The sequence below is a fragment of the Podarcis melisellensis genome (genome assembly GCF_964234715.1).
Source record: "Podarcis melisellensis genome assembly, chromosome: 8".
Lineage (NCBI taxonomy): Eukaryota > Metazoa > Chordata > Lepidosauria > Squamata > Lacertidae > Podarcis > Podarcis melisellensis.
The window spans coordinates 2,533,177-2,558,233 of NC_138540.1; the positions used below are offsets into that span (position 1 = coordinate 2,533,177).

The window sequence follows — 25,057 nt, forward strand, 5'->3', positions numbered from 1 at the left end:
CCTAGAGCCCCCTGATTCCTTGGTTCTGGGGGCAAAATGCGTTGTTCTTCATGGAGTAAAGTTCCACTGGACCCTTCCTCTCCTCCACCCATCCGACAAAGAAAAAAATGTGTTTGCATTTCACTTTTGCATGCGTGAATCTGAATGCAAACTCTGCGTTTCAGAGAATAAAGACTCTTTTTTCCTAGCAAGCCAGAACCGGGAGCTCTTTTCGTTTCCAAATTTGCAGCAATTCCTGCTGAGGAGAAATTCATCAAATTGCCTAGACGCAGTCAGGGAGCGGAATGACAGCCTGCGTGGCCCAGGGGGGAACCATCACTACGGATCATTATGTTCTGAGCAGCTTAAATATATTTTGTCCCAGAAAAGTATGGCATCAAATGCTCTGGAAAGATTTATTTGAAAAACAGCCGCTTTTAGGGGGGCCGCCGGGTGTCTTTTAAATTGTGTTTTCTCTTTAATGCACAAGACTTCTTCCTGCATCTTTTATTTTCACTTACAGGAGTTGTTTAGAAATAATGCTCTGAAGGAGTGACTGGCTTGGGGATTTTTTTCCATTTCTGGGGTGCTTTTTTTCTTTGTTTACCTCCAACTTGATTTAGACGGATGGATTTGTGAGCCCCAGGAGAGCTTAGCACAGAATCACAAGAGCCCCCCCCCCCCTTGTCAAAAGGAGGCCTGGGGGAAAGGCTTCTCCTGAAGGCTATGTCCCCCTCACTCCTCCTCTCTGAAGAGCAGCCGTGTCCTTTGATCAATGAACAAAGTATGCAGAAGAGGAGTGGAGAACCTGTGGGTTACAACCCCCCCCTTATCCCTGAGCATGGGAGGTGCCAGCTGGGCGGGGGGGGGGTGCAGCCTGCAGCCTCCCAAGGACCAAAGGTTCCCCTTTCTGGCCACAGAGACAGCTCATTCACAAGACCCTGTTAGAGTGGGAAGGTGGGGTCTGCAAATACAGTCCAATCTAAGAGTTTGCCTGTTCCCAGCAGAAACCCCACACTTCCTTTTTCTTTTTAATAAGATTTTTAAAAGCTTTTTCATCATAGTTCCAGTTACACAGGTATCTGAAGAAGTGTGCATGCACACGAAAGCTCATATCAAGAACTAACTTAATTGGTCTTTAAGGTGCTACTGGAAGGATTTTTTTTCCATCATACAATAAGATAAAATAAATGAATCTAAATAAAAACTGAAACAGAAAAAAGCAAAGAAAACGCGGAGTCTCAAAAGCAGCTTGCAACCAGGGCTTTTTTCCCCAGCGGGAACTTGCTGGAACTCAGTTCCAGCCCCTCTCAGGTTCTAAGAGAAGGAGGGAAGTGTTCAGGGTGAGTTCCAGCACCTCTTTTTCTAGAAAAATAGCACTGCTTGAAATGCTTGTCTCACAGAAAGTGCTGGACGCTCCTAGCTCTTCTCACCTGGCAGCTTTCCTTTCTTCTCCCAGCCTCTCCCCCTTCCCCATCTCTCCGCCTTCCTGTGTGTGATGCTTGGATCCCAATAATGGCCCTCAGCAGAGAACACCAAACGAAAATAAAAGAAGAGAGCAGAGAAAACAGAAGAAAGAAGATAAAAAGAAGCAAATACAGTGGTACCTCGGGTTAAGAACTTAATTCGTTCTGTAGGTCTGTTCTTAAGCTGAGACTGTTCTTAACCTGAGATAAAACTTTAGCTAATGGGGCCTCCTGCTGCCGCCGCGCAATTTCTGTTCTCATCCTGAAGCAAAGTTCTTAACCCAAGGTAATATTTCTGGGTTAGCAGAGTCTGTAACCTGAAGCATCTGTAACCCGAGGAACCACTGTAATAGAAACAAGAAATAAAAAGAAAAAGGACATCCAATTTTCCATCTGCCAAAACCCCATAATTTCCTCTGCAATTTAGGGAGCCAAGATATAGAACCATTTGGAAACATTTTCAGTTGTGCCCTCTCTGGCCTAGCTGCAGATGCTTCCTCCATCACGGGGTGGAGTCGGATCAGAACACAGGCCTTGCAGTCCCAATACTCTGTTTCTGGAGTGTGAATGTGACGTCTTGCCCTGCTGTGCACCCTCAGCGTCTAATACAGAGGCATACGGCCCCTGCAGGTGGAGGTTCTTAGCTGCTGTCGTAGTTCGTTCACTTCTGTGTTTCCTTTCTGCCTCCGCGCTTCAGGGGAGGGGCCGTGGGGCGCAGGCATCCACCTTGCACGCAGAGGTCCCAAGTGCAATCCCCAGCGTCTCCCGGTGCAGCTGCAAAAGTTTCCTGCCTGAAACCCCAGAGAGGCACTGCCAGTCAGTGTGGGCAGTACTGAGCTAGGCAGCCCCATGATCAGACTCAGCAGAAGGCAGCTTCCTGCATTGCGTTCATCTCCTAAGATGCCCCACCTATCCTGTGGGGCTGGGTTGAGATTTGGATGATGGTTGTTGGCGAAGCTCACAAGCCTATTGATCCTCAGTGCTCCGTCCCTTTCCCCTCTTTGTCTCCAGCGCTCCATCGGCCCTCCAGATGGCGCTCCTCCAAGACGGCTTCCTTGGCGCCCTGTACCACGGCACCTGCCCCTGCCCTCAGCCTCTCCTGCACTGGCTCTTCCAGGTAAGCCAAGCAGCCCACCTGCAGGCAGAAGGCCTGGCCACTAGATGGCAGCAGTGCCCAAGGCGGGACTGCCTTGGGAGGCGCCAGCCATCACCTTTTGAGCTCCCAATAGTTCAGGGCACACTGCCGGGACACTAATCAATTAGCATGGCTAATCCACTAAAACGTTAATCACTGGTTTTAGCATGCAAGTCTGGCTAATTGGGCAAGTCCTCAGCCTTGCGGAACAGGCGCCTTTGGGCTCCCCAAAGCACCTTTGCTTGACTAAGGACAATTGGGGCAGGGGGCGGTGGAGGGGCTCCTGTATCTCCCAAGCGCATCAGGACTTTGCGAAAAGGATGTTCAGTGCTGCTGGTGTGCCGAACAAGCCACACGTCGGTTGAAGCGGCCAGTGCTAGCAAGCTGGCGCATATCTAGCATCATGATTATGCCTAAAGGACCCTCCAAGTTGATTGAGAAGGAGGAACGGACTTGTAAATAATTGTTTGTCCCCTGTGGGGTGGAACTTGGTATTCATTTTTGTTTCTTTGTATTTTGCATTCTCTTTTTGTAGTTTTATGTTGTGAACCACCCTGCAATCTTTGGATGGAGGGTGCATACAAATTTGTGTATACTGGGGATAATGGGATTTGTGTGAATAAGGGGATTTATAGTCTGTGGCCTGGAGAGTCCACAGGTTAGTCATGCCAGCCTGATAGGGCATTGCCCGTTTTGCAGATTTGATGGATGCAAAGGTGAAGATGGATGCAATCCTTTCAGAGCTGTGAGGCTGCTTTGAAGCACTCTGTTCAAAGCAGAGCCATGGCAATGCGGGGGCTAGCTGGGTGTTTTACTCTGGGTGAAGCCTCCAGAGGGGTGCATTGAGGCTTCCAGCCTGTGTGTGTGTGAGCAAATGCACTGGGTCTTTGACCTGGGTGAAATAAATCCTAGTTTCACCCCTCATTCAAAACATGCAGTTCCTGCCTCCCCACCCCCGGTTGAGCTCTGGAAAAGCAAAAGATTCTGAACATCCAAAGCAGAAATCGATTATGATTGGTGCTGATTGGCTAACTCCCACCCTCACAGCAGCTTTGCACTTTTAAAAAATGATTTACGGTATTGTTTCAGGTGGTTATTAAAGTGACAAGTTCATGCAGTGCTTTAAAAGAAAAGGAAAAAGTGGACAGGCTGCATGAAGCATTTGAGGAATTTAGTTCACTGACTTGCATGTCTGTCGCTGCAATTGCAAGCTGGAAGGAAGATGAACTTCCCTTGGGTCTGTGGGACAAGCTCACTGGAGCTCTTTTTCAGACTTTATATCCATCTTCATCATCCAGAAATGGCCTTTCCTACGTCATATGGCATGTTCAAACCACATCAAAATAGAATGCTGCAACTTTGCTTCCCTGCCTTTGAGGAAACTGTATTTCTTTGAGGGGTTTGGGAATGTCTAAAGCTTCCTTGGTCTGGGTAGCTCCTTTGTGGGCCCTTTGCGGCCCCGATTCTGCATCTAGGCTGACTCCTCTCCTTCCCTTCTGGCTCCTTGATCCACCAGCCACCTGCTGATGGCACAAACTGCCTCCTTGCTCACTTGAAGTCCTGCCCAAGTTTTCTAGTTCCTGAGCTTTCACCGGATTCTCCCTACATGTCCCATAACTGATTCCCCACCCACCCCAAACAATGAAGACTACAAATTTGACTTACAAACAAACAAACAAACAAAAACAGAAAGTTTAAACAGCTTCAAGTTCTCAGGTGGCCAAATTTTGTGTCATAGCAGATGATGATAGAACTGTATCTGTTCAGGCATTGCACACGACCCCTCTATTTGCAACATAGCTAAGGAAAAGCAGCTCTCAGAGAATATTACCAGGAACTTACTATGGAGTCTCCACACAATGTTCAGGAAGTCCTGTGGCCTTGGTGTGTCCAACTCCAATATCACATTTGGTCTTGGCTGCTTTCCCACTTAGAAACAGGAGAGCGTTGGGTTCAGCTAGCCTAGCGTCCTCTTTCCAGCAGTGGCTGTGGGTAGCCTGATATCTCTGGGAAACCCAGAGCAGACCCTGGAGGCCCGAGGCCTTTTGGGGTGGACTGTCTCTTAATCTGGTGTTTCTACTTACAGTATCTCTTGTGGCTAGGAGCAGGGGCGGACCCTGGGGGCTCAGATTTCAGCAGCACCCTGTGCAACACCAAAATTCAGTGCCCCTGCCTCTTGCCTTCCATTCTACATCATAGTAGTGACATTCCCTGAAGTGCCCCAAGACTTTGCGCCCAGTGTGCCATGCTCCTCTAAACCCGCCTGTGCTGGTAGACCCTGGTAGACCTCTCCTCTTCAAGTTTTCTAGTCCTCTTTTAAAACTACCCTGGACCCCCTCCAGACTGGTGTGTTTTTGCAGGTATATTCATTCTGCAGCATGTCCCAAGAGGGCATTAGTGATGGATTTGTGCCATTCTGTCCACACATAATTCTGCTTTATTAGTTGTTCTGTGATACTTTCCCAATATTACTGCCTTGTTGCCATATGGAGAATCACTCCTGGGCTATAGTGCAATGAAAGTGGAACATAAAATTGACCAGGTCATTTGTGGTATAAAAAGTTAAAGGATTTCAGCAGGAAGCCATGGCACATGCACCAGTCGGAAACAAAGAAGAGTTTCCCTCCTGGAAATGTTTGCAGGCACAAACAGTCCCAAAAACGGGATAACATAGAACGACCCTGATGCCATCATATGAGTGCAAATAATCTCAATAAAAAGAATGTCTGGAATGGGCCCTAAGCGAATGCCCATCATTACACCTTGTGCTGATGAGTTTCACAAATTCCACTAAATAAAACGGAATTCCCTTTTGTAAGTCCTAAATTGATTGTTGACAAGTTTTATTGAGTATCCCTAATATTATGAGAAAAGGAGAGGGAGAGAAATCTTTCCAGCCTCTCCTATCCAGATGTTTTGGGCTGCAGGAGGACAGCTGGGCTGGATGGGGCTGATGGGGGTTGCCGTCCGAAACATGAGCTTGTTCCATCAGATGTGCTGGAAGTCCAGCTGCATCAGGCACCTCCTGCACCCAAACTGTTTTCAGCTTGACATTATAGGAAGTTGCTATGTAACTTTAAGACCTGGAGCGTCTTGCCTTACTTGGTTGCATGTAGCCTGCTCTTCCAGTGCTGTAAATAAATAGAACATCTGAAGTCTGCTGGGTTGGGGAATGTTGCTGTGACCTCACCCACCCCATCGTCTAAAGCCCAAACACTTCAGCCTTATCTTGGGGTGGGGGTTGTGCTTTGACATCTTAGTCTTAGTGCCCCCTTTCTCCCCCTTCCCAGCACTGATCCCATTAACTATGTCCCCCAAAATTTGGGATCCACTCCAAACCTGTTCCAAAGTTTTGCAGTTAATTTGCAGCATTTTTCAGCGAAAGCCCCGCCCACAGGTGTTAGTTACAACCCCCGTGATTGATGTATTTGATTACTCAGTTAGTGGGGTGCTACAAATTGTGATGTTTTCACTGCAAAATGCTGCAAAACAACTGCAAAACTTTGGAACAGGTTTGGAGGGGATCTCAAACTTTGGGCTTCATAGTTAGTTATCCTCCCAGCACATCCTTGAGCAGACTGCTGAGTGATCCTGGCTGCTTTGGAGCTTCATTAACTATGTACCCCATAATCTGGGATCCCCTTAAAACTGGTGCCAAAGTTTTGTAATTGTTTTGTTGTGAAAACCCCAGATTTTGCAGCACCCTACAAATAGAGTAATTTAAACTCAAAATGGGGGCCATGGGTATGACCCCCAAACCCAATGCTTTTCAATCCAAACTTTGGCAAATGTTTTACAGCATTTTGCATTCCACTCATGTAAATCCCGTGTTTTTGCAGCATCCCACAAATGGGTCAATAGACCCTCAAACCCAGGGGTCGCAGGGTCATCCAAAAACCCAGCATTGTTTGGTTCACTCCAAACTAACGCCCTTCTTTTTTATTGTATGATAAGTTTATAAGTTTAAAATCCACAGATGTAGAAGAGTCAGCAGATTCTGGGCTTCTTAGTTAATGGAGCTGGCTGCAGGCTCAAGCCAAGGCCATTTCTCCTTGCCCTTGGAGCCCTCCTGCACATCCGCCAACCCTTCTCCCGCTTCCAGCTCTCCATGGCTCTGGGGATGTGGGGGCACGTTGGCGGGGGCTGCCTTTGAAATACATTCTGCACCTCCCTTTCCTTCCTGCCTCACATCACATCCAGCCAGATGATAATGCCGTGCATTTACAGAGGACACTCCCTGCTCCCAGCAGCTCTTGGGCAGGCTGTGCTTGTCTGCCCCCCAGGGAGGGAGGCAAGCAAGCTGCACTCCCCTTACTTTCTCCAGTGTAGCAGATGCCACTGGGCATGGCGTGGTGGATCTCTCACTATCTCTCACCACCCTACCCCCCCTCTCTCTCACGTGTCATATATCACACAGGCAAGTGGTTAGAGTGCCAAAGACCCCCCCCCATAGCTGTGATTTTCATGAATGCATTTGTTTTGTTCTGTGGCAAAAAAGCAACGAATGAATTTAATGCTGTAACACAGGAGTAGGCAACCTAAGACCCATGGGCCGGATGCAGCCCAATCGCCGCCTCACTCCGGCCCGTGGACGGTCCAGGAATCGGCGTGTTTTTACATGAGTAGAATGTGTCCTTTTATTTAAAATGCATCTCTGGGTTATTTGTGGGGCATAGGAATTTGTTCATCCCCCCCCCAATATAGTCTGGCTGCCCACACGGCTGAAAAAGGTTGCTGACCCCTGCCTTTAACAGGTAAAAGGTACCACCTGCATCCCCAAATGCTGCAATAATAGTAACGACAGAACTGAGAGGATGTTTGGAATTCACGCGGAGGAAGGGGAGGAACATGAACAAACTGCTCTTTGCTTGCATCCCGTTAGCTCAGGTGCGCAGTCAGGAGTGGGCCAAAGCCTCCCTCTTGGCCCGTGTCCCAAGGTGTGCAGGCCCAAGTCAGCAAGTGACGCCGATGGCTCTGCAGCCGCCCCTCAGGTCCAAAGGCAGCTCTCAATTGCCAGCCCAACTGGAGATGCTTTTGCAGGTGACTGGCAGCTTGCCTCTCTGTGTCGGGCACCTGAAAGTGGATGTCAGCTGTGCTGATCCCTGTGGCGAAGGCAGAGAGGCCAAACATTCTTGCTGGACCAGACTGGAGTGGGGTGTCCTCTTTTGTGGGACACTTCTTGCTTAGAGGAAGCACTTCCTGTCTCAGGGAACTGATCTCTACTTTACAGCCATTAGAGTTAAGATGGATGGCCGTCTGCCATGTGTTATAGGAATTTATGTAAAGGTTGGGGGGGGGTTGCCCCTCCAGCAGACATCACACACACACCGACTACCAAACGCAAAACATCACTCCTGCAAATGTCCCCACAAAACACTTCATCACAGTTTTTCCCTATTTCTATTCAACAAATCCAACAATTCACTGATAAATATATTTATGTACTGGTTCACTGGGAAAACTTTAGAAAGTCATATAAAATTGCTCCAGTATGGATTTGCGCCATTCCAAATTTGTTCTGTTTGGGAAAGGAATGGTTACCGGGGGGGGGGGGGGTCTGGAATGTGAGCAGCCAAAATCCCTGAAAGGTGGGATCACGTACACAGCAGCCTGTTGCACAAGACTGGCATCCTGGCAGATGGGTGCCAGGCAGGCAGTCATCCCATGGGCAATGGCAAACCACCCAGGAATGGATTAGGTCCTCAGGGGAAAACCAGGAACTTGTAAATATTCCTATTGTATTACTTGATGGGTTTGTGGCAGTGGGTAAGGGAGTGAAATATACTCAGATTCGAGTGTGGATTTAATGCTCTTTATTCAGCTCATAGTAGTGAGGAATGGAAGTTCCCCCAGAATGTCTGCTTTATATACATTATTTACACAATGGGCCCCACGTGATTGGCTAATTCCGGGATTCTCCTGTAGGCCAATCAGGTTGTGGACTCACTTCCACCTGGAGCTGGATTGAGTGGCTCCTGTGGACCAATCAGACTGCTGCATTTTGGATCCTATTCAACTCAGTACATAACAGGGAGGTTCTGTGGGGTGGGTGGAAGTCCTGTTGCAACAGGCAACAGTCTTTTAAATAAAGGCCAGGCCAGTTTTGCTCCTATTGTCTTGGAATTTTCCTTTTACACATGGATACTTTAGCTGAGATTCCTACATTGCAGGGGGCTGGACTAGATGATCCTTGGGGTCCCTTTCAGCTCTACAATACTGTGATTCTATGGTCTACACAGGAACTGAAAGCAAATAATGCTTATGGGGAGGACTTAAAATACCTGAAAGTCCTTCTGTATCCCAGAACTTGTCCACACGTGTAAAAGTATATACTCAAGGAAAAATTGATGCTTAAAATGTGCAGGGGAACTTTGATGCAGGAGAGGGGGCTGTTTTCCAACAAATACCCCTTCCCCCCCCCCACTCATTTTAAGGCAGAGGTGGTACAAGGCAAGCCTGGGAGGACTCTGCCACACGCCCTTCCTCGGTGTTTGAATCACCTCTGGGACATTTCTTCTGATGCATTTTCTCTCACATGCTGCTGGCCGCTGCTGTAAGTAATAATTCCTGCATGATGTTTGGTGGGCAGGGAGCATTTTAAGTTCATAGTGTAGGTGTAATTTATGTGGTTGCTGCGGGTTCATGCATCTTAATCCAGAAGGGGCTGCAACAATGATCTTGTTTCTCCTACACAACTCCAGGCATAAAATTCACCCCTGCTGTTCCGTGCATTGAGACTATTATACCTTAATGACTCAAGAGCTGAACCACAGAGCGCAAAGATTTTCGCTTCTCCGTCAGATAGATGGAGAGAGTCAGGGACACTTGAGGTTGGTGCTGGCATTACTATGAGTGGCAGCCAGTGCCATCTTTGCCTGTTGCATGAACTGGCCGAAAGTGAGCCTGCCCCCCCCCCCCAAGGAGCTCCAGGTGGTGCACATGGTTCTCGCCCTCCCCATTTCCTTCTCACAATAACCCTGTGAGGTTGTAGGCTGAGAGATGGTGACTGGCGCAAGGCCACCCTGTGAGCTTCATGGCTGAGTTGGGATTGCTCCCGCCAAAGGAAACACATCTTCTAAAGAGAGGACAAAAAGGGAAACATATTTGCATAAATTTTACATATGCTCATTTAAAGTTGTAGGTCAAATTTTGAAATAATTACTGTAATTTAAGTAGCAATGCAGTCCAAGTCTCCATGCAGTGGCCATTGTGCCCACTCAGTCTGCTGTCCAGGTGGTGATTTTGGATGGGCAAATTCAAAACTGCTCCCTGCTTTCTCTCCTTCTCTCTTTCACATGAAACCACACTTGGACACGAGCAAAAGACCTCTGGCCTGTGCATAAATCATTTCTCTTCTTGCCTGGGGCAACCTTTCCCCCTTGGGTCTGGTGTGCTCTCACCTGGGGTGGCATTTTGATGAGGATGACGATGTCTGGATGTTGCAACACACACACACACACACACACACACACACACCAAAAGAACCCCTCAAGGCATGAGCAGCACTGAGTCCACAAGGAATGGCTGTGTGCAAATCCCCTGTAGCCCCCGTCCTCAGAACCTAAGAGCCTGTAAGCAACCATCAGCCCAGGAGAGAGTGGCCCCTGCTGCTTCTGTTGTGTATTGAGTCAAAGGATTTTATGTCTGTATTATTATTGTCTGTATTTGCATTAGGGTAAAGTAACTGCCTTTTGGTTCCAGAGGGTACAGCTACTATTGGTTCATTTAAGCTGCTGTATTTGGATCCTCTGTCTTATTGGTTTCCTCCAAAAGGCAGGACTGTGATTGTCTGATATTGTTCCCTCCAAAATGTATCCTTTCTAGTTAGTTCCCTGTCCCTATAAATGTAGCTTTCCCCTCCTCAGTCTCAGTCTTGTTTGCTTTAATAAAGAAGTGTTACTAGAGAACTGTCTCCAGCATATTATGTCAAGAGAGCTGAAATCACAAACCCCACGTCACAACAGCTTCATAGGTGTAGTCCACGGGTAGACAACCTAAGGCCCGGGGGCCAGATCTGGCCCAATCGCCTTCTCAATCTGGCCCGCAGATGGTCCGGGAATCAGTGTGTTTTTACATGAGTAGAATGTCTGCTTTTATTTCAAATGCATCTCTGGGTTATCTGTGGGGCATAGGAATTCATTCATTTCCCCTCCCCCCCAAATATAGTCCGGCCCCCAACAGGGTCTGAGGGACAGTGGATCGGCCCCCTGCTGAAAAGGTTTGCTGACCCCTGGTGTAGTCTAAGTCCAGTGTCATTTTTTTACTCTGTATACTACACTGCTGCCAGTAGCAGCGAAATACCCTGAGGAAGATTTGGAGCTGCTTACACTGAGTCTGACTATTCATCCATCTAGCCTAAGGGTTGCTGTGCACCCACCTAGGCCTTCCCTGCTGCCTGTAGGTTCTGCTTCCCCTGCTAAAATTAGGCTGGAAAGGAGTACGCGAGGTTGCCATGTGTTTGGTGTGTCCACCACAAGTTTCTCCGGTCTGCAACTGCCCATTGGCCCCCAAAAGGTTAGCAGCCATTGACTAGCCCAGTGCTGTATACTCTGACTGGCAGCTGCTGAGCCCCAGCCTGAGGCAGAGTCTTCCCTCACACTTGGGATGTGAGATTTGTTTGGACTCGAGTTGTTCTGAATACAAACCCTGAGGTCTGACTACTGGAGATGAATAAGAAGTGTGGGGCTATCCCCATGGCACACTGCTGGGGGGCTCTCTCGGGGCATGCGGTAGGTCAGTAGGGTTGACCAGGGACAGTCAGACCTGAGCCATGTTCAGACATAACACTGACCGTTAACTCGGCTTGGGCAAATTAATTTGTGTGCAAGCTGCGTAAAGGGCACTCACACTGAGAGCTCCTCACAGGGAAACAAATCACAAAGTGACAGGCTTAGGGTTGCCTCCAGTGCTTGAGATTGGTTGGGAGAAACAAACCACCGTACTGGTTCAGACATCATGACAAGCCAGTCATTCCATGGTTTGCAGACCCTCCCTGTGCCCCGATTTTCCAGGGACAGTCCCGAATTTACAGAAGCCGTCCCAGTTTCTGAATTGTTCCCTGAATGTCCCGCTTTTCCATAAGGACGTCCCTATTTCACTTGGAGAAATGCTGGAGGGTATGGAGTTATGTGACCCCTGAGCCAAGGAGATAAGTAACTATACAACCTTTAGAAGACATCTGAAGGCAGCCCTGCACAGGGAAGTTTTTTATTGTTTAATGTTTTATTATGTTTTTACTGTATATATGTTGGAAGCTACCCAGAGTGGTTGGGGCAACCCAGTCACATGGACAGGGTGTGTTGTTGTTGTTGTTGTTAAAAAATAGGATGTCCCTATTTTCATCAGACAAATTTGGTAGGTATGTGTTTGATTCCCTGCTGGATAGAAAGCCGGATAGAAAGCTTGTGCACAGGCTCATTTGCCTTACTGTAGCTAATGGGTAGCACCCTGACTGAATGTGGCCCCAGTGTGACAGTTGCTCCACATGGCCTGTGTGGTGATTGTGGAGTATTCTGTGTTCAGACACTGGTCACTTCCAGAGGCCCAGTTTACTGAGCTGTCACTCTGGATTGTTTGCACAGCATTTGGGAGTGGTTAGATGACATTGGCCAGTTTACCGAGCATTCATTCTGATTTGCTTGCAAGAAGGTTAGACAGTTAAGCATCCTGTTGGCAACTTCCACCTCCTCACACTTCTCTCCCAGACGCCAGGATGAGAGATCACCCTGGATCTTTCCTCTGAGAACAAAGGAGCAAGCATGGCTGCCTTTCACTTTTCTGGGTTAAACAAGAAACTTTTCTATGCAGGTTATTTACTTCCTATAATAAACAATTTTCTTATTTTTCTCACCCATATCTATCTATGAGTGATTGCAAAAGGTAATTCACAAACCACACTCTGCATACCAAAGCTTCAATGGGATCGTGGTCTTTCAGTCTCTCCAGGGGTGCCTCCATACATTATGGTATTGGGGTAGTTATATGTGAAGCCACTTTCAATACTTGTTTGTACCTTTCAAGGTTTTTGAGTCGACATACTGGTACATCATCATCATCATCATCATCATCATCATCATCATCATCATCATTTATTAAATTCAGATACCACCCTATATCTGAAGATCAGGGGGTGGTTTTGTGAATGAGCCTCACTGACATGAACTGCCCAAGGACACTTCTTCCACAGCTCTTTTTCATTTCAGTGAGGCTCATGCAGCAGAACCTCTTCCTGGACTGAGCCTGCGTTGATGCGTGGGAAGTGAGCGGTGGGCCATTTTGGATTTTCTGCATCAGGTATTAAGATGCCTCACTCCAACCACCTCACAGGATGTTATTACAGCAAAGGCACCCACCTCATGCCAGGTTGACCTCAGTTTCTGGAAATCCCGTCTCTTGCTGTGGTGAAAGCTCCTATGTTCTGGCTTCTTGCAAGAACAACAAAAAGACCTTGCTGAGTAGGGAACTGTTAAGAGGTTCTTGGCTCCAAAAAAGGGAGGAGGCTTGCAGCTCTGCCTTCATACTCCTTGTTTTCAAGCACGTCCATCTTCACACACCCCTGCTTTTTCTCCCTTGATGGCACTCTTGAGAACATCATGACGACAATGGTGCATTTGTTTGTTTTTCCAAACCCACAAGTGTCTAGCCCTCATAGGTGAAGAAAGAATACCAAAAAGTGCATTCCCTTGGAAGATGAGATAAGCTGGGTCATGTTTTAGCTTGGTAAGAGAAAAAGCAACAAGCCTGTCGTTGCATAGAAAGTTAGCAAGTCAGGAGGAAGGTTGTATGAAACCCTTCTCCTTGCCTTGGTTGAGTTCTGCTGCTGAGAGTTCTATCCATTCAGACAAACAGCCCCCCTAACTTAGATCCTGACGTCTAGGAAAAGCTGTTACGACTTGAGTCTGCTGTGGGCATTTCCACACAGCAGAGTTTCATGTGGGCTCAGTGCTGCTGACACATGCAAGTTTTGCACACCATCAACATGGCATTGGCCTCCTCAGTATGCCATTCCCATATTATTTTCCCATTTAAAGCATGTTTACCATTTTCAGGGGAAATCCAGTTACTCAATCCAGTCCCATGGAAACAGTAAATCCAGATTGAGAGAGAACTGGGAGGAGATATGGCATATGGAATGGCATTTTGATGAGGAGGAGGCTGTGTGGATGTTGTGAAAAAATCCCATGCCTGAGATGAGCAGCACTGAGTTCATAGGGAACTGGAACTGGAAGTGCCCTGTGTGGAGTGGCTGCCCGATGTCCTCTTCGTGGTGCTTTTCTGATCTCCTTTGCTCTGTCAGCACATACACCAAGTTAAAGAGGATCCAAAATTACCTGTGCAGTCAACTCAAATTTTACTACCAGAACCCCCAAATTCTGCAACTGAGATTTGGAAGCAATATGGGTCTGTTGGGCCAACTTAGAGCAGATGGGCTGAATGATACATGGAGTGAAGGAGTCCCTCATCCCTTTTCTGGGATCCAAGGGCAAACCAGAAAACATCTGGGACAACTGAGCATTGCTTGTAGTGTGGTCTTCACCTTTAGCCCCCCAATTTTTTTCAAGTTTTCCTACAACACAAGTGAGAATTAGAAACTCCAATACTTTTCTCCCCTGTCCCATTCCTGACAGCGACAATTATCGTGTGGTTGTTGTCCCTGGGTTTTGAGTTCCTTGTTGTACTCCATACGCTTTTCACAAGCCACCATGTTACAGGACATGGCATTTTTGAGTATAGCTTCCTGGATCTCTGTTCTGGCTCTGTTTCCCTGTCTGTCATGGAGGGATGAACAAATCAGATTTCTTCATTTCCCCCAATCTTAAATTCATTTCTCCACATTCCCACAGCAATTTCCATTTTTTAAAAAAACATTTAAATTTCCCCTAATATGTGTGTTTTTCTGCAATGTTGATAAATATGCATATTTTTGCAAGCAGTTTCTCCATAACTTAATGGATTTTTATATGGTATTTCCACTGTTTTATACATTTTATATGCATTTTTTTACACATGACTTGGCTGGAGAACAGCATGACAAATTTCAGAAATGTGTGAATTTCAAAGGAAGGCTGTGTTACAATTCACATATTGTTTCAGAAAGTGTGGATTTTCATCAGTTTGCCTGCAATGGAGAACTGAGTTGAATTGCATCCCCCCCCCAGCCCTCCCACTATGCCAGCATTTCCTTTCCCTTCCTCCTTGTCTCTTTCTCATTTGCTTTCCCACCTCCACTTCGCCGTCTTTAGCTCTCTCTCACCTTCCCTTCTTCCATACAACACTGCAGGGAGAGTCTTTCACTGCCATCCCAACGGGATTCATGCTGCAGGCCTACCCAGCTGCCCAGGACAAGAGGGGGCTTTGGAGGGCCGTTGGTCCTGCTGCTGCTCCAAGCTCCCCGCCTCCCCATAAGTGGGTATATGGACACACACACCCCTTCTCCAACTGCTGCATCCCTCTGGCTCCCCCTCCGCCAAGCCTAAGAATGGAGTCGCCTAATTGTTTAAGCCACACAGAAAGAGGCACCCAGGTACTACCGTAAATTACAGGGTTGGAGCTGCACTGGCAGTCAAACAGCAGGCCCGTGACAAATGCAGTTAAGTGCAGTCTAATGAGCCTGGCCAGATGTGCTCCACCACAGCAGTGCGAAACTGAGTGCGAGAGGATGAAAGAGGGAGACTGAGAGGGACATGAAAAGGAGTCCTGAGGTTGCCCAGTCCAAGCTTAGTGGCTGGTTTGACCCTGGCAGAACAGAGATCAGGAGGTAGATAAAAGAAGGGTTGGGAAAGGAAAATCTTATTAAGAGCTGTGGGAAGAGTGGGATGCTGCCAGCTGCCAGCAGGGGCAGCCAACTTCTGGGCAGGCTCCAGTCTCCAGGCAGAGCTCTGCCACCTGGTGGGTCTTGGGTCTTGTCAAGGTTGGCAGGTCTGTTACCCACCAGGAGGCAGGAGCTGCTCCCGGTCAAGCACTGCTGGAACCAAGAGGAGCTGCACAAGAGCACAGGAGTTCCAGACATGAATGCAGAACAGAGAAAGCTTCTTTACACCACTTCAGAACATTGGCCCATATAGCCCAATATTACCAACACTAACTGGCAGTGATCACTTTCAGGCAACCCTACTTGGAGGTGTTGGGTGTTGAAACTGAGATGTGCCAAGGCTCCCTTGCACCCTGGCAAAGGAGCTGCATTGGCTCCCCGCATCACCTGCACCCTTGGTAAGGGACTAATAGCACTCGCTGCCAGCCGACTGGGGAGGGCGCCCCACAGGACTGTTGCGATGGCCCCCGCCAGTGACCAGATTCCTTCACTGAGGTGCCCAGAGGAGCTTCAGTGTGCTGATGACAACATAGTGTGCACACTCAGAGAATGACCTCCAAGCCATCCTAAATATATTTGCAGAAGTTTACAAAAAGCTTGGCCTGTTGCTCAACATCCAAAAAACCAAAGTGCTGCACCAACAAGCACAAAACAACCCCTCTGCAGCGCCACAGATCCAACTGGTGTAAAGTTGGAAAATGTCGATCACTTCTCCTACCTGGGCAGTTCTCTTTCCTCAAGGGCCGACACTGATGCCAAAATCCAGCATCGCCTGAGCTCTGCAAGTGCGGCTTTCTCCCGACTGAAGTGCAGGACTCTCCCCACCGTGGTTTGCAGCAACGGGTATTCAGAGGCCTACCCCTGCCTTCCGCAGCAGACGCAAAACATAGCAGTCATGGCTAGCAACCTTCCATAGTCTTATCCTTCATGAAATTGTCTAATCCTCCTTGAATCTCATTCATTGTTTTCATTGCCTTTTCATCTTGTGGCAGCCAATTCTATAGTCCAACTATGGGAAGAAGTGCCTCCTTCTGTAGTGAGCTAGCCTGTGTGGAGAGAGGCGGTGCTAAAACTTTCCCCTACAAAGTGCTGGTTGTGTGGATTGAAGGAGGTTTTCACACGAGGGAAGCATCACCAACCTGATTCCCCATCCCTGCCCTCTGGTGCTGTGCAATGCATAATTCCACCCCTCCCGGCACAGCCTGCTGTCTCTGGCTTCCAGCCTCTTCCACTGGGGTGAAGTGCAGCCGAGGGTGGCCGGGCTCCCCCAGGAAGTCTTGCCTGTGTGAGGTGATAGACCTGGTGGTAAGGAAATGCTGCCTACGGTGTTTGGGTAGAGGTAGCTCCTCCACACTTGTATGTCGTCACTTGAGGTTGCAGCCATCAAGTGATAATACTTGCCAGCACTTACATAAGCCTTTTAGAGTGCTTCACTTGGTATTTTTTCTGTTGCTTCCTGTGGCTATGTTTAATATGGAAGATACACACATGTATTACTGATAGGTCTGCGTTGTATGTTAATGTTTTATGTGATTTTTTTTTAATGGCATAATGTATTTACATTTTTAAATGGGGACCTTTTAGGCCACTGATAACTCTGAGTGATGGTGTGTCCCTGCTTCTTTTGCAGCTGATGTCTTGGAGCCCAGTTGCCTCACCAGGAGCCTTCCAAACTCTCTGGGAAACCAGCGCTCCTCAGACTGCCTCAGCCGGTCAGTGTGGGGTTGTGTGAGGGGGCAGTTTGTAAGATGAAGCTGTACTTGTCTGGAAATGGGAGTTGTAGTCTGAAGGGCAGCAGGTTGGGGATGGCTGGGGAAGAAGTTCCAAACTGCTGCAGGCAACTTGAGCCTTTTGTTTTATTCCATTCCTGCCTCTACTGTACTGGGTCTAAGGTCCATTTCACACATTACACAGCGGTGAACTTGGGTTTCCTCCAGGGCACATGCTCAGCAGGGAGCCACAACCAACCCCAGCTCCCGGCCTGTGTGAGAGACCACTTTAGGAACACAGACAGGTGGCTTAATCAGAGTCAGAGCAATTGCCCCATCTAGCTCAGTGCTGTCTACACTGACTGGTAGCAGCTCTCCAGGATTTCACACGGGGAGTCTTTCTCAGTCCTACCTGGAAATGCTGTTGACCTTCTGCATGCAAACCCGGCCACCCACCCAGGGCTGGCTCAAGACATTTTGCTGCTTGAGGTGAAGGACAAGATGCCTCTCCCTGCCCACACTCCACAGCCGCTCCCCGGAACAGGCACTGACCAGATTGGGCAGCTGAATCCAGAGCCTTAGCTTCCGGAGGGCTAGCCAGGCTTTTTGCCCCGGGGGAAGCCTCCAGAGGGGTGCCATTGAGGCTCCCAGCCTGTGGGTGTGTGGACGCAAATGCATGTGGGAGGGGGCTGCCGTGGCTTCTCTGCCTTCCACTCGCACACAGGGGGAGATGCCTCACTCTGCCTGAGGCAGCAGGGGTGGGGAACCTCAAGACTCACGGCCAAATGTGCCCCTCCAGGTCTCTCCATCTGGTCCTGGATCCTGGAGGGATGGGTGACTGTCAGTTTTGGTTTCACTCCCCCTCGCATTTTGGCAGTCTTAAGTTTGGTTCTCCACATTTATGTACTAGTCAATTTTGTTTCATAAAGCCCTCTTGAAAATTTGTCAGCACTTTAGTGCAGCTCTTTCCTAATGTTCATGTTTTTGTGTGCAAGTTTGCCTGAGATGCACATTATTGGCGAGCATTTTTCATAATGCATCTTGTAGGTTATTTTCAAAGTGCCAGTTTTTAAGGACAGCTGTACTTCAGCATATTGCTTTTGAAAGTGCAAATTAAAATTTCTCCCCATGCCTAGCCCCGCCCTTCCTCAACCCCGCCCCCTCCTCCGAGGCCACCCCCCTCGCTCTTTGCCTTTACAAAACTCTCGGCTTCCTTTCAATTCCTCGGCTGTTTTGCCGGAGCAGAAACCATTTAAACTCATTTCTAAAAGATTTGCTTTTGATGAGATTCGGCGGCAACTCTCTGTTGACGGGGAGGCAGGGAAGATGAGCATCTCGTGTGCGCCGGGGAGGGGGAGCAGCCTTTCATTGCCTGTGTGGGCAGCCACAGAAGGAGGTCTGATACGGCTTTAGATATTCTGGGCTTCTCTCCTAGGGAATTTGCTTACTTTAGCGAGCTTCTCATCTGTTCTCTGGCTGCTGCTCCACATGCAAACACTTCCCCGCTTCCCTCCGAGCTTCCAGGGCTGGGCTGGGGGAAGAGGAACACTTCAAACAGAAAGAAACATCTAAGGCAGCACCAGAGATGAGGGAGACTTAATCTCCTGTTTGCTACATCCTCCTCCTCCTCTTCTTCTCCTCCACGGCAATTAACTTCGGTGCCGCAAACAAAGATTAGGAATTCCAGGTGGATAAGGAGCAGCCGGAGCCAATGAGGTTATACGTACCTGAGATTTTGCTTTCATGCAGTTGTCAGCCGCTGAGGGAAAGAAGAGACACAAACAGGGAGGGAAAGATGCTCATGGCGCCAGACCAGAGCCTCTTGGTCGGGAGGCTTCCCTTCTTAGTAGTGACGCTTCCACATGATCAGAATCTGTGCCCCAGCCCAGCGTTGTTATCCGTGCATTGGCTGGAGCCCAAAGCCTGTCCCTTTGTCTTGGTCGTGCTCCGCACAGGTGACCAAGGTTAGAGACAGGGAAGCGCAAGCCAGCAGCCCCCCAAGGCAGCCTTGGCAGGACCCCCCTCCAGCCCCAGCCCAGCCTCCTCTGCTTCTGCGCCCGTTGTGCAGGGAGGGCTTTTTCAGGATCCTGGAGGGGGGGTGCATTTCAGTCCTTGGCCTGCCAACTGTGGTTCAGATCTGGATTGGGGCCCTGTGCCGGGAATATGTGTGCATGGGCCATTTGTGCAATATCCCACTGAAGTGAATAGGAGGTTTGTTTGCTTTTCTCCAGTACAAATTCGGTGCAGAGCCTGTGTTTGTGAATGGTTGGGGTTGAGGGGTGTGTGTGAGAGAGAAAGAGAAGTTCTCTTCCTCCTTTTGGCCCAAGCTCTGTCTTAGTTTTACAACCGTTTGCACAAACTCAGTCACCTTCCTCCTTCCCACAAAGATCTAGTAGCAGTACTTACAGACTTGCTTAATGTTTGTGAGAGTTATCCAACAAAAATCTTGTTTTGCTTCAGGAGTAGGAAACTGCCAACCTGTATAGCATTCTTTCCTTCAATTGCAAGGTAACCCACTGTTATGTACTGAGTCGAATAGGATCCAAACTGCAGCAGTCTGATTGGTCCTAGAACAATAGGCTCCAAAAGGCAGCAGTCTGATTGGTCCTAGAACAATGCAGCAGTATGATTGGTTAGCAGGAACCACCCAATCATGCTCCAGATAGAAGTGAATCCACAACCTGATTGGCTTACAGTAGAATTCCGGAATTAGCCAATCATGTGCAGCCCATTGTGTAAATAATGTATATAAAGCAGATACTCTGAGGGGACATTCATTCATTCCTCCTCACCACTATGAGCTGAATAAAGAGCATGAAATCACTTTGCGACTCTGAGTATATTTCACCCACATTGAGCTCCAGTAGTGCTATGATGTCTACTTGTAAATAACAATCTGCTTTTTATCCCTCCCCTCCTTTCCCCCCTAAACCGAGCTGAATGAGTGCTGTATCATTGGCTTTGAGATATGAGGATGTGCGCTGCCAGCCCAGAAATAAATAACGTAAAAGTAAAGGTTTACAAATTGAGATAGGAGTGTGCAAGAGAGATGGGGAAGCCCTGAGTTTTGCTAATTCATAATAATAATCTCACTTTACTGGGGTTGCACAACCCAGGAAGGGTGCAGGAGGAATAGAGCCAAAGGAATTAAATTACATTTTAAAAGTTGGAGTTTGCAGAATGGTAAAGGGAGATCAAATGACACTGCCAATTGGATAGCCCCTTTCAATGGAAACTCCCACAGCAAGCTTTAGGTTGCTAGAACCTATGGAACTCCCTGCCACAAGAGGCCGTCATGGCCACCAACTTGGATGGCTTTAAGAGAGGACTGGACAAATTCATGGATGAAAGGGCTATCAAGGGCTGCTAACCACAATGGCTCTGCTCTGCTTCCACGGTTCTGAACCCCAGTTGCTGGAAACCACAGGAGGGGAGAGATGCTCTTGTGCTCAGATCCTGCTTGCGGGTTTCCTACGGGCATCTGGTTGGCCACTGGTGAGAACAGGATGCTGGACAAAAAGGGCCATGGGCCTGATCCAGCAAGACTTTTCTTATGTTCTAATGTAGAACATTCTGCATGGAAGCCCCAGGAGGCCATCCACACCACAGACTTAACATTGTTTAACAGTGATTCCCTCCCAGCTGGAAACCCTGGGAGTTGCGGTTCTTTGTAGAGAGGCCTGGGGTCTAGAGAGATATTAAGAGTATTCTCTGCACCCTTACCAAATGTCAGGGAGTGAGAGGAAGCCATGGCAGTTGTAGTAGTTTAAGACCCAAACTAGCTAACTATCAGTATGTCAGCACTTGGAAATATGAGCCATTCTTTTGACAATTTTTCTCCATCCCAAGCAGACCTGGAATTGTACTTTTCTGTAAAGGTGCTCAGAACTCTCTCTCATCAGTCCCTGACCCACCTGCGCACCTAGGATTCCTTGCAGGGAGGAACACGAGATTATAAAACTGATTTTAATCTGCAGTACAGACGTGCACTTTTGCCTGCAGAAGGTATATTGCACGGGTTACACTTGGAGCTGACAGGAGTTGCATTCCAAAAAAGCTGGAAAACAGCCGGTTGGGGAGGCTGGTTTATTGCCTCATTCTGTTCTCTCCGGGCAATGCCAAACTTTTTTGTCCTTTTTTGTTGCCATGCTAGTTTGGGAAGTGACAGAACTTTACAGCGTCCTCCTCTTGGTTTCCGTTCTCTCTGATGCCACCCATCCCCATCGCCTCTCCCCTGGGCCAGCAAATGCTCTCCTGCTTTTCCCCAAGCCAGGACTTAATTCCCCTTCTTCAAGGTCCCCACAATGGGTTCTGGTGTTCACCACTGCTCATAGCTGTCAACCTTTCCCTTTTCTGGCAAGGAATCCTATTCGGAATAAGGAAATTTCCCTTAAAAAAAGGGAAACGTTGACAGCTATGCCACTGCTTGGCTGCAGCTGTGCCTACACCAGAGGTGGACTTGCCCTCCGCTACTCCAAGGTATCTGTGTGCAGGCAGCCTCTGACAGCCCCTGTCCACAGGGGAGAGGGTTGGTGCACGGCCGTCAGGAAGTGGCAGAGAGCCTCCAGCTCAGTGTGCTTCTTTTCAGTTGCTTACAGAGTGGCCAGGTGTGTAAGCAAACAGAGCAGAGAGGGACGTAACCAATGGTGGCGCCTCACCTATGACTCACATTGGGGATGAAAAAAGCTGTGACATTTTAGCAGTGGGCTCTTCACTTGCGGTGTGAGCCTGACTTTGCCACTTGCCTTTTAAAAGTGCATCGCTACAAGTCACGTGCTGCCTCCGCCATTCGTCTTGTCCCTCAGCCAGCACCTCATGTGAGCCATTTGCTATGATTGTCATTACTGCATGTGCATGTGCTAGCCTCAACTAGAGCCAGGGCTTTTTCGGCTGTGGCTCCGATCTGGTGGAACACTCTGTCATAAGAGACTAGGGCCCTGCGGGACTTGACATCTTTCCGCAGGGCCTGCAAGACAGAGCTGTTCCACCAGCCTTTGGCCAGGGCACAGCCTGACTCCCTCCTTCGGCAATCTTCGTGGAGCTCTGCCCCAATGGTTGCCATTGGTTTGATTTGAATTAATTTTATAATGAATGATTTTAGAGTGTTGTGTTGTGTTATACGTTGTACTGTTTTATTGTTGTTAGCCGCCCTGAGCCCAGCTTCGGCTGGGGAGGGCGGGATATAAATAAAAATTATTATTATTATTATTATTATTATTATTATTATTATTAATCCTTTGCCTTAGCTTTAAAAAACGGCAGCACCGAAAGCTGCAATAAATTGCAAAACTGCTCCAGAAATCAGTATGTTAGGGACACCATAGGAACTAACTGATTTATATTGTCCACAGCAGTCTTTCCCTCAGATTTACACATTCTGAAAAGACCAAAAATGTGCCCCCTCACCTCCACCCCAGAGTGGAGCCCTGGAGAGAAAAAGGCACCTTTAGATTCAATGCCACTCGCCCTCTGCTCTGAGAAAGTTGCATCTGTCTTCACCTGCCTTTATCCTGTTACGCAGACTCACGGTCCCTCACCCCCTTGCAGACCTTCCTATCAGTGGGATACTGCAGCTCAAAGCAGTCCAGTGGGGATGAAAAACAAGTCCTGCCTAGATGATCAACCATGTTGTGCTCACCCCACCCTCTCAAAAGCAAATCCTTGGTCGGTTGCTCTAATACATTGGTAGTGCACCACAGGGAATATGTAGCCACTGAGGACATTAAAAACAAGCAAATAAAATTGCTCTCAAAGCCAGAGGCCAAGTATTTGGCTGCTGCTGTTTTTCCAAATTGACTTGTCTCTGATCAGCAACTAGTTATATGGGATGATCACTTTGGGAAGAGAGGGTGGAGGACTAGAGCATGGGTAGGCAAACTAAGGCCCGGGGGCCGGATCAGGCCCAATCGCCTTCTAAATCCAGCCCGCGAACCGTCTGGGAATCAGCATGCTTTTACATGAGAATAATGTGTCCTTTTATTTAAAATGCATCTCTGGGTTATTTGTGGGGCATAGGAATTCATTCATATTTTTTTTTTCAGAATACAGTCTGGCCCTCCACAAGGTCTGAAGGACAGTGGACCGGCCCCCTGCTGAAAAATTTTGCTGACGCCCTGGACTAGAGTAATCCCATTTGCCTGTTAGTCACACACAGAGACACTGCCCCATAGGTTCCCAATAAGTCTGACTACCGTAGCCTCTGCTTCCTTCATATTGTTCCGAAAGTTGGGTGCCAACCCTACTCTCTGCCGAGTGTTGGTGAGATCCCAGGGGGTCCTGGGCACTCTCATAGGGTCTGTGCTACTCTGGAGATTTGAAGATGTGGCAGAGACTTTCATAGATTTAAGAACTATGGCTTATTCACCTATTTACACCTTCCGTCTGCATGGAGAGAGTCCAGATCTTACAGCTTGGTCATTTCAAGAGGGATTGTCCCCTACAGCAGTGCAGCTGTCCAGGGCATCTCTCCCAGCCAGCCTTCAGCCAGCCTGTCCATGATGGATCCCAGACCTTGTTCTCCCCCACTTCTTTCCAGAACACCTTGCTAAAACTCTCTTCCCGTCACTTCAAACATACATCCCATCACCTTGGCACCATCTGACTCCCCAGGCCAAAGGATTCCTCTCAGATGCCCATCAACCCCTTTTGTCATGTTAAGTCGGCCCAGCTTATACCAGGGTGCCAACTTGACTAAAATATTTTGGGGGTGAGTAAGCCCTCTCCCCCCCCCCCCCACATAATCAATCACATGACGTGGTGCACAGACACCATTTGTTTTTTAAAAAAAATAATATTTATTAGAGTTTCAAACAAATCACAAAAATGAAAAAAAGAAAAAGATAATAAAACAAAAAAGAATAGAAAATACAAAATATACAGAAGTAAGACCAATTAAAAACAAATCAATCCTTCCATGTCTTATCTTTCATTTGCTTGTTTCCCTGACCACCTCACACCTCCCTTTTTTGTATTCCAGTTCAATAGTTGTTTCAGCAAATCCTTACCATTTTTTCCTTTTATCTTAATAGTTTATCTTAATATATTGTAGCTTTACATTCTCACCTGTTAACAATCCATTTTTACATATCCCTTTGTAATATTACTGCTAAAACCACATAACTTCATTCCAACATCCTTCTAACATTCCTTAATTTTACAGTATTTCTGTAGATAATCTTTAAATTTCTTCCAGTCTTCTTCCACCAACTCTTCTCCCTGGTCCCGGATTCTGCCAGTCATTTCTGCCAATTCCATATAGTCCATCACCTTCATCTGCCATTCTTCCCGGGTGGGTAGATCTTGTGTCTTCCAATACTTTGCGATGAGTATTCCTGCTGCTGTTGTAGCATACATAAAGAAAGTTCTATCCTTCTTTAGCACCAATTGGCCGACCATGCCCAGGAGAAAGGCCTCTGGTTTCTTCAGGAAGGTATATTTAAATACCTTTTTCATTTCATTATAGATCATCTCCCAGAAAGCCTTAATCCTCGGGCACGTCCACCAAAGGTAAAATAAAGTACCTTCATTTTCTTTACATTTCCAACATTTATTATCGGGCAGATGATAGATTTTTGCAAGCTTGACTGGTGTCATGTACCACCTGTATACCATTTTCATAATATTCTCTCTTAAGGCATTACATGCCGTGAACTTCATACCTGTGGTCCATAAGTGTTCCCAGTCAGCCAACATAATGTTATGTCCAACATCTTGTGCCCATTTTATCATAGCAGATTTCACTGTTTCATCCTGAGTGTTCCATTTCAACAGCAAGTTATACATTCTTGATAAAATCTTAGTTTTGGGATCTAACAGTTCTGTTTCCAATTTTGATTTTTCCACCCGAAAGCCAGTTTTCTTATCCAAATTGTAAGCCTCCCTTATTTGAAAATAATGAAGCCAATTTCGCACTTTGTTTTTTAGTTTCTCAAAGCTCTGCAATTTCAATTTGTCTCCT

General features: G+C 47.6%; 1 protein-coding gene across 7 annotated transcripts in view; it reads left to right on the plus strand.

The window, feature by feature from the left end:
* FAM178B (family with sequence similarity 178 member B) overlaps positions 1-25,057 on the plus strand; it is a 186,467-nt gene that overhangs the window by 34,805 nt on the left and 126,605 nt on the right. For all 7 annotated transcript variants that reach the window (XR_014170940.1, XM_081921282.1, XM_081921281.1 and 4 more), the window contains 2 exons: positions 2,457-2,562; positions 17,022-17,103. Coding sequence is in view for 6 of the 7 variants with exons in the window: in XM_081921282.1 (XP_081777408.1) it covers positions 2,457-2,562; positions 17,022-17,103 (188 nt within the window). In the remaining variant the exon portion in view is untranslated. The remainder of the gene's footprint in view (positions 1-2,456; positions 2,563-17,021; positions 17,104-25,057) is intronic.